General features: G+C 50.5%; 1 protein-coding gene across 1 annotated transcript; it reads left to right on the top strand.

The window, feature by feature from the left end:
* Positions 1–1078: 1078 nt before the first annotated feature.
* Positions 1079–2433, top strand: LOC119387315 (uncharacterized). The gene is made up of 2 exons (XM_049412218.1): positions 1079–1356; positions 2340–2433. Exons 1-2 carry the CDS (start codon positions 1079–1081, stop codon positions 2431–2433), a joined length of 372 nt encoding a protein of 123 aa, XP_049268175.1.
* The last annotated feature ends 7778 nt before the right edge of the window (positions 2434–10211 follow it).

The following is a 10211-nucleotide window of genomic DNA, read 5'->3' as shown; positions in this document are numbered from 1 at the left end:
AGAGGTAGTTTATTTTATTTTTTTTTATTTCTTCATTTGTGCAACAATACAAGATTGTCATGGTGCTTGTGGGAAAAGGTGACGTTGAAAGAAACGTCACCTGACAAGGCCTCTAGCACCATACACGCATTCACCGCACAGAATAATCGCGAGCGTGTGGTACATAATATACAGAAAGTTTTATTTGTAGTCTTTAATTCAAGTGTAATAATCATGAGATAAAGGTAACATTAATTAAACTGGACGAGAAAACAACTCGCCGCCGATGGGGACTGGACAGTTCTTTTTATATTAACTGTGCAGAAAAGCTATTGGGTAATTCTGCTTAAATATGATGTAGCGCCCTATTTGTTTGTAAACCGCGAAAGAACCTAATTAAGGTTCTTCCCTGTTTCAAAATTCCCTGCTCGCATCATAAAATGTTTTATGCACAGAACTGAATAACATCGCAGCCACATAAATGCCTTGACGTTTGGACCTTCTCCAAGACGTCACCCAGATAATCGCATTCCTTCAAAGGAAAAAAAAAACGTTTTCAGGAAACAGATTATCCCTTCGTGCATAATTTGCGGATATTGCCGCCACTCATATGCACTGAACTGTTACCTCTGAAGGGAGACTTGCGTTCTTAGGAACTTAAAAAGCTTGGACATATTTGACTTCAGTTGCCAGGGACGAAAGAGCCGCGGCTGTGGCTGTAGCGTGCGAGCTGGCCGAGGGCCCAGAGCATCCTCCTATTTCTCTGGCTCACGCCTCGAGAAATACGGCTCATTTTTTTGCCAAGGCCAGCCGGATGCGCCTTGCGTCGCGCTGCGCTCCGGCGGCTCAAGTTCATTGCGACGCGATCAATGACTTTGCGAGGCATGGAGTAGTAGAGCTTTCAGGAGCATAGATTGGCCTTGTCGAGCTCGTGCTTGGTTCAGCAGCTAGGTGCGAAGTTTTATGGACAACATGGTCAACAATAGTCACTCTAACTTTAGCAACGCATCGTGATAACTGCAGTTTTAAATAACGGAAACCTACATGTAGTGTCTTGTTTAGCAACTTCCTCAAAAAAAAAAAAAAACATAAGCTACTAATGTTAACCACGTATGTAAATCTCCTCATCAGGTTCGTTATAACAACGAGAACGACTTCTGGCGGAGGAGGAGGCGGCTATGGAGGAGGTGGCGGCGGCTACGGAGGTGGTGGATTTGGAGGTGGCGGCTTCGGTGGCGGCGGTGGCGGAGGCTTTAGCGGCGTCGGAGTCGGCAGTGCCTCCAAATTCAAGGGAAGCACCATCTACGTGCTCAAGCCCCGCGTAACCGGCGGCGGTGGATATGGCGGTGGCGGTGGCGGTTTCGGTGGAGGCGGATGGCAGCCGAGCGGTGGTGGCGGCGGCGGTGGCGGCTGGCAACCAAGCGGCGGCGGCGGCTGGCAATCAAGCGGCGGCGGCGGCTGGCAACCAAGCGGCGGCGGCGGCTGGCAGTGATGGGTGACGCCACAAACCACAAGCGTATGAAGCGTATGTGGTCTACTGCAAAATGTATCATCTTTTTTGTTCACAACAGAAATAACTTTTCGACAAGTAGAGAGTATCCTCTCCAGTTGGAAAGGGGAGTCTGTTGATCTAAGAGCATAGCGAGTTAGCTGAACAGTGCAAATATGTCTAATGACAATGGAAATATTTTATATAAACTTGAGATACTGTTCATGAAACAGGGTTGGCAAATGAGTAGTCTTTAAATCGTGATGTAGCGTCAAAACATTGTATCGGGCATAAGAGAGTTGTGAAGTGTTCGCTTTGTCTAAAAACCGAAGGTTTTCGCACTAATATTCGGGTGGCAGGCGCACCCAGGTATAATTCACATAAGCACTACTATATGGTTATGAGCGTATATGATGAAGCAGCTGCAGCTCTACTAGCCATGAAACTTGACGAAATTTTTCTATTACTATTCTCACACTACCATTTACAAAAAGCATTCAGGCTTAGTTGAATCATTAAAAAAAGTTTATTTAGTTCATTTTTCAACTATTTCATTTTCTCCCTAAGCAATATCCGTCTTTAACCAGTAATCAAGCCCAGGTATTAGGCTAGAACTGTCTTCTACAGGCGATCTTATCAAAATTTCAAGAATAAAAACGAAGAATTCGAAACGCGCTAAACCTGCTACATAAGTCTAGTAAAGTTATTATTCAAGCTGTTCAATATTCTGCCAAATATTAGGTTTGTTACTATAGTTCGTCGTCCCATGTGTTAAAAGTCGCCTCGACGCTGAAAAAAGTACATTTGCGGCACAAACACCGAACTATTGCCGCAGTTTCGACTTTTTTGTTTTTGTTTTTCACGCTTTCAGGAAAACAAAGTGGAGCCTCGACGGAATCACGGCTCGGCGGCGTTTCACCACATCTAGTCGCCGCACCACCCTTTCGACCACACTGGACTTGTAAATGCTGTACAGAGCGGGCCTCTATCTGTCCGTGTTGTTGCAATAAACTGTTACAAAATACCACTCAGTTATGATCTTAGATGTACAGAGCATGACGGTTTGAAATGTGCAATATGACCTACGTCGTCCTGCATTATTCTTAGTTCCCGTACGGAGAGAGAGAAACAAAGAAACACAAATTGGCCGCGTATCTGCGTGCTTCGCTGCAAACGTCATCGAATGACGATAGAGCAGCGCTGCGTTAGAGTTACTGTATATGCTACTTTTGGGTAGCAGAGTTGTGCGTAGGTCTGGCTAGCAACCATGGCCATGTCGCGAAGACTCACTCCGTTTTTGCAAGCGACATGCCTACCGGGTCACCGGCCGACATGTTTGGCGTGTCGAAGACCGATGATTTACTTTAATGTGAATGACTAGTGTCAATCCAGTTCTCTGCAGCGGCGCCATCGAGAAATACAAAACTTGGCCACAGCGTCAGCTTCTACGCAACGCATGGTTGCTAGCGGCATTCGGAAGACAGATGCGCAACTCTGCTACCTAAAGGTAGCATAGGCAGTAATTCTACGCTGTGTGAGATATGGGCGCTATCTGGTAATACGTCGGGAAACGAGCTTGTGCAGAGGGCACGGAGGAGGAAAGTTCTTTCCTTCCACCGTGGCTGGGGGCTTTCGTCGGCGCGTCGCATGTTCAGCGCAGCCGCATTTTCAGCGCAGCTTAAGAAACTAGGGTCTTTAGAATTACGTATTATAAGGGGGTTTATTAACAAAACCAGAGGCCTGGGTTCAGCGGTGTCGAACACTGTAACGCGCGCTCTCGATCGGCTCTTCGTCTTGGTCTTCTTCCACTCCTACTCGATGCTGTCTCGCTGTCTCTCTTCCCCACTACACTTGCCCCGGTGTCGAAGAGGAGCCATCCTGGCGACTCAAGGCGAAGCAAGCACAAGCGGATCATAATAGGGCTTTAAGCGGCTGACGTGGACTGTTTCACGGCCACGACATCGTCTGTCGGTGGGAGGTGTCACTGGTTCGACGACGTAGTTGACCGGTGACGTGCATTGAACGATGCGGTACGGACCGGTGTACTTGGGTACAAACTTTCGGGAGAGGCCGGGAGACTGGAACGGAATAGAAAGCCACACGAACGAGCCGACGGGGAAGGTGTGGGCAGGCTTGTCCTGGTCAAGTCGTTCTTTTTGAATACCTTGTGCGACGGATGTAAATGACCGCGCTAATTGGCGGCACTCTTCGGCACATTGAACGAGTTCGGAGGCCGGGCGGTATTCAGAAGCATCCGGGTGGTATGTAAGGATTGTGTCAAGCATCGAAGAGGGCTCACGTCCGTATAGGAGAAAGAAAGGTGAAAACCCAGTAGTGGCTTGTGTGGCCGTGTTATATGCATACGTCACGAACGGAAGCACTAAGTCCCAGTTGGAATGGTCGGATGATATGTACATGGAGAGCATATCACCGAGAGTGCGGTTAAAGCGCTCCGTCAAACCGTTCGTCTGCGGGTGATAGGTCGTAGTGGAGCGATGAATAATATTGCACTCAGTGAGAAGCTCCTGTACGACTTGCGAAAGAAAGACACGCCCTCGATCGCTAAGCAGCTCACGTGGCGCGCCATGGCGAAGGACGAAGCTGCGCAAGATGAACAAGGCAACATCACGAGCTGCAGCGGCTGGCAGAGCGGCGGTTTCGGCATAACGGGTAAGATGGTCAACGGCCACAATAATCCATCGGTTGCCAGCAGGTGTGCAAGGAAGGGGGCCGTAGAGGTCTATGCCAATCCTATCAAACGGGCGAGCTGGACACGGCAAAGGTTGCAATTCGCCAGGCGCATGACAAGTTGTTTTCCGCCGCTGACACTCAGTGCAAGAACGTATGTACTTGCGAACGTATGTGTACATTCCACGCCAGAAGAATCGCTGGCGAAGTCGGTCGTAAGTTTTCAAAACGCCAGCGTGGGCGCTTTGTGGGTCTGCGTGGAAGTACGTGCACAGGTCGGAGCGCAAATGGCGAGGTATAACAAGAAGCCACTTTCTACCATCTGGCTGATAGTTGCGGCGATACAACATGGCATCCCGTATCGCATAATGAGGGGCTTGTCGGCGTAATGCACGAGGTAGCCGTTGGCATGGTGCCGCCGAAGACGTGGAGAGAACGTCTATGAGCGATGCTATCCAAGGGTCTTTGCGCTGTTCCGAAGGCATGTCAGCGAGATCAATGCTGGCGATAGTAGCCTCGGCAAGTGAAACGGGTGCAACGGAAGGCAGGGGCGAACGAGAAAGTGCGTCGGCGTCGGTATGCTTGCGTCCGGAGCGGTAAATCACGCGAATATCAAATTCCTGTAGACGGAGCGCCCAACGCCCAAGCCGGCCCGAAGGATCCTTCAATGAAGCAAGCCAACAAAGGGAATGATGGTCGGTAACGACATCAAACTGATGGCCGTACACGTACGGGCGAAATTTTTGTAATGCCCAAACAATGGCCAAACATTCCTTTTCGGTAACCGAGTATTTGCACTCTGTCTTTGTGAGGGCGCGACTAGCATACGCAACGACATACTCGGAGAAGCCTGGCTTGCGTTGAGCAAGGACAGCGCCAAGGCCAATGCCACTGGCATCCGTGTGCACTTCGGTTGGAGCAGTAGGGTCGAAGTGGCGTAAAATGGGTGGCGAAGTCAGGAGATGGCGTAATGTTGCGAAAGCATCATCGCATGCTGGCGACCAATCAGAGAGGTGTCCATCACCAGTGAGCAGCTTTGTGAGCGGTGCGATTACAGAAGCGAAGTTCTTCACAAAGCGGCGAAAGTATGAGCAGAGACCGACGAAGCTGCGAAGCGCTTTCACGGTCGTAGGCTTCGGGAACTCAGCAACTGCCCGAAGCTTCTCCGGGTCAGGGAGGACGCCCTCCTTTGAGACAACGTGGCCCAGTATTGTAAGCTTGCGAGCTCCAAAGCGGCACTTCTTGATGTTGAGCTGAAGGCCTGCACGCGTGAGGCAGATCAAGACTTCTTTGAGACGACGCAGGTGACTGTCGAAATCGGGGGAGAAGACAACGACATCATCCAAGTAACAAAGGCATGTCTTCCATTTTAACCCACGCAAGACGCTATCCATCATCCTTTCGAATGTTGCTGGCGCATTACAAAGGCCGAAGGGCATAACATTGAATTCGTATAGGCCATCGGGTGTCACGAAAGCAGTTTTCGGGCGATCTGACGGTGCCATGGGGACCTGCCAATAGCCGGACCGTAAGTCTAGTGATGAGAAGAATTCAGCGCCTTGCAAGCAGTCCAGGGCGTCATCGATGCGTGGCAAAGGGTACACATCTTTGCGCGTAACTTTGTTTAAACGGCGGTAATCGACGCAGAAGCGAATCGAGCCGTCTTTCTTCTTCACGAGGACAACAGGTGACGACCAGGGACTGCTGGACGGCCGAATGACGCCGCGTTGAAGCATGTCGTCTACTTGGTCGGTGATCACTCGACGCTCAGCAGGAGACACGCGGTAGGGGCGCTGTCGCAGAGGCGCTTGTGAGCCGGTGTTGATGTGATGGACAACGGTGTGTGTTCGACCTAACGACGTCTGCTGGCAATCAAACGAGCCGCGAAACTGGTGCAGAAGTTCGAGGAGTTGCTCTCGGTGTTTTTCTTCAAGGTCGCCATCAATTGAGGGTCCAAACGCATCAATAGTCGGGCGATCGGGCGTACAGGCAGATGGTGTCAGTGCATTAAGGAGCAAATCACTCGCGCCGCCAAGGCCGAAGATGGAAGTATCGTCCAACTCTTGATATGTGCCAATGCATTCTCCGCGGAGTAAGGTTGATGTAGACGGCAAGGGATTCGTGACAAATAAGTTCGTAACGCCGGTGGTTACGTCGAGAATAGCGAAAGGCAACGCGAGGCTCCTGCGACGTTGGAAGGTTTGGGAGGGAGTAAACAAAACTGGAGACTTGGACAGATCGGCACAGGACACGGGAACAAAGGTTGCGCTATTGGGTGGTATGTCGATATCGTCGGCGACAAAGAGCTTGTTCAACGTAGCTTCAGGCGATGAGGAACACAACGCAGAGAAGGCAACTTCGGCACGAGCACAGTCGATAACCGCATGATGACGAGAGAGAAAATCCCAGCCGAGAATCACATCATGCGAACACGCAGGTAGCACAAGAAATTCAACGGTATACAAAACACCTTGGATGAGAACGCGGGCAGTGCAAGCAGCTGATGGCCGAATATGGTGAGCACTGGCGGTACGGAGGGACAATCCCTCTGACGTCGTGGTGACCTTCCGAAGCAATCGGCAAAGTTTTAAATCTATCACTGAAACGGCAGCACCAGTGTCCACAAGCGCAAGGGTACGAAAGCCATCCACAAAAACTTCGATGAGGTTTGCCGGAGAAATGCGAGGACTTGATTCTTTCGACGACGACGCAGTTCGTGCCTCGGGAACTGCGGCATCTAGTTTTCCGTGTCTGAAGGGTAGGGTCGACGGCGCATAGGTGACAAGGAGCGACGTCGGGGCGATGGAGATCGGCGGCTAACTGAGGGAAGGCGGTCGGGTGAAGAAGATTCTTGTGGCCGTGTTGTGCTGCTAAACCGTCGAGGGTCGTGCGAAGAACGTGGCAATGTATCTGTGTGGACGAGACGGCGGCGGCGGCAGAAACGTGCCACATGCCCTGCATAGCCGCAAGAATAGCAGATAGGGCGGTTGTCTGCGGTGCGCCACGGGTTAGGACACGTAGCGACGGGTCGGCCGAACGGAACTGGTGATGACTGAACAGGCACCGGCGAGGGAGAATAAGTTGGCTGACGGGGCGCTCTCGCTGCGACGACCTGTGCGTACGTCAAGGGCGCAGCCTCCAGAGGTGGTGAACGAGGGAAAGGCAGAGCGTCAGTTACCTCTTCTTGGATAGCTTGTCGTATAGCTGGGGCCAGATGATGTGTCTGTGCTGGTTCGGGCGTGCTTGATAAAATGGAGAGCTGCCGAGCGACCTCCTCACGCACAAACTGTTTTATCTGAGCCAACATGGAATTCTGGTCTCCGAGAGTCAAACCTGCGATCGAGTCACGATGTTCCAGAAAGCGTCGTGTCTGGGCGCGTTGCTTGCGCAACTCGTCGAAGCTCTGGCACAAACTGACCAGTTCGGCTACGGTTTGTGGGTCCTTGGCCAACAACATCTGGAATGCGTCATCGGCTATTCCCTTGAGAATCTGCTTGATCTTGTCTGCTTCGAGCATCGATGGGTTCACACGCTTGCACAAGTCGACAACGTCCTCAATATAGCTGGTGAAGTTCTCTCCTGGCTGTTGAGCGCGCTCACGAAGTCGCTGTTCCGCGCGGAGCTTTCGTACAGCGGGGCGGTCGAAGACTTCTGAAAAGGCCGTCTTGAACGAAGCCCAGCTGGTAATATCAGCTTCGTGATTCCGCAACCAGAGACTAGCGACGCCGGCCAAGTAAAAGCTAACATAAGTCAGCTTAGCCGCATCGTCCCACTTGTTCGCTGCGCTCACCTTGTGGTATGTAGCCAACCACTCCTCAACGTCTTGGTCGTCAGTGCCGCTGAAGATCGGCGGGTGACGCAGTGGCAACACGCCGGGACATGCAGTGGCTGGAATCTGGGAGGTACCTTGGTTGGTGGATTCTTCCGGCATTGCTGACACTGGAGGTAAGGTGCGGCTTCGTAGATCCAGCTTCGAAGGGTACCCAGCGACTCCACCAAATTATAAGGGGGTTTATTAACAAAACCAGAGGCCTGGGTTCAGCGGTGTCGAACACTGTAACGCGCGCTCTCGATCGGCTCTTCGTCTTGGTCTTCTTCCACTCCTACTCGATGCTGTCTCGCTGTCTCTCTTCCCCACTACAGTATCTATGAATTTTCTATTAAAGTAACACACCATCTAATACTTACCTAGTGATGTTGCGCCTCAGATATGCGTAATATATACTTTTTGATCGACAACGTTCACAAGTATGAACAGCCGTACCAGTTCAAGCTGGGTAGGCGGTAAGCAAGTGGTTCAACTTTGGCCGGGTGGCTGAATCGGGTGACAGACAGATAAACAGACAGACAGACCAAAGTTTCTGCGTTTAAGTTCCCCAAGAAAGACTATCGTCTTTAAAAACAAACTTTCACTGCTCATCGGATAACATTTAAGCAGCTTGCTCCTTATGCTCGCGCCTTGTCCAAGGTAAATCTAACTGGTAGCGAAGCTTCCATAGAAGCCCATACGTTCAGAAAATGGCTGCTCATGGTGCTTAGCGCCATCTGTGTGAGGAGGGAACACTTCCGGCGAAACAAAAAATAAAGCGGATGTGACGCAATATCCGGTAAAAAGTGACGTCATTTTATTGGCACTAGCGCGAAATTCGACCTCAAAATATTTTTCTTGGGCCCCTCATCGCTAAGGACTCGCGCTACGGCGAGACGGCAAGCCCTGGGCGAGTGCGCTTGAAGCAAACGCTAGCTAAACTAATATAGACACGTCACTAAACAGAGGTGTTTGTGTGTACCGCCGTTCTATTCGCCTTGGCTTTACTAGGAAACCTTTTTCTTGAAGCTCTTATTCTGCGTTCGTGTCATCTTTCACAGCGTGAAATAAAGCAGGCAGCAGCGTACCTCTCATGTTTGCAGAGTTGAAATGAAACGAGAAGAAATGACGCCTGGTCACGCCAAAATAATGATACTTCAGTTTTATTCAATGGTCACAATAACGCAATTTTATCACACCCTATACACAATGAGCAACAACTCAGGGGCGTAGCCAAGGGGGGGGGGGGGGGGTTGGGGGGCTCAAGCCCCCCGAAAATTTGCAGTTTTGCGTGCGTATATATACACGCTCAAATACAAACGCACGGACGAACATATATAAAGTCCCCCCCCCCCCCGAAAAAGATGTCTGGCTATGCCCCTGCAACAAATGCCGTAATAAGTACAGAAAGTGCGTACACTACGTGTACTATGTTTTGCCTTATGTTCCGATAAATTAACCTTAAGTGTAACGTATCAAGACATGAGAATTCTAGCGCGACAGATAACTTAGCGATCTGCTCACCGATAAAAGGAAATATAGTAGGCACTGCGTGTTCACGAAGGAAAACGGGCAGCAGGAATACTGATCCATGAAAATCCAGCAAGCACACTACTCCGAACCATTGCCGCAGTCTCTTATCTAGAAGAGAGGGCTCGCCAGGCGTAGGCGTGTTGCTATTGCATCCTTGGAACACCACATCGTTTCCGCGGGCGTGAAATGCTAATTGCGTCGTGCCGTTGCCCGTTGATCACTGCAGCCAACACGTTCACCAACGACAAAACGCACCTCGCAACTTCGCGCACACCAAAATCAAATTCTCACCACAAAAAATTCATAGAACGCATGCAAGTGCGAAACACCAGAACACGTGAGGGGGCGTGTCGTTGCAAACGAACTTACGAGCGCGCCTCTCTATGCACCGCAAGGGTTGCACTGAATAACAATGACGTGCGCCTCTCTTCAGGGGGCGCTAAGAAAAAGGGTTTTCGTAATATTTAAACACTGTCATACATTCTTAGCACGCTGCACCTGCATAATATTGTTCGGAAATTAAATGTAATTTGTAAAACATAAGGACTTCTTTACCGTTGAATAAAACTTGGTTTTTCGCTATTGCTGTCTGTTCCCTCCAAACGTAGTCGCGCTTCAATCGCACCACCCATAACTCCCCTTGCTGGTGTCGTTGGCAATAGGTTCTGAACCGCTTTTCGCCCGAAGCTTCGCGACCTATTTGGATCGACCTTG

This window comes from Rhipicephalus sanguineus, chromosome 1 (assembly GCF_013339695.2).
Source record: "Rhipicephalus sanguineus isolate Rsan-2018 chromosome 1, BIME_Rsan_1.4, whole genome shotgun sequence".
Taxonomy (NCBI): domain Eukaryota; kingdom Metazoa; phylum Arthropoda; class Arachnida; order Ixodida; family Ixodidae; genus Rhipicephalus; species Rhipicephalus sanguineus.
The sequence above is the reverse complement of the archived record's forward strand: the minus strand, read 5'-3'. Positions and strand labels throughout refer to the sequence as shown.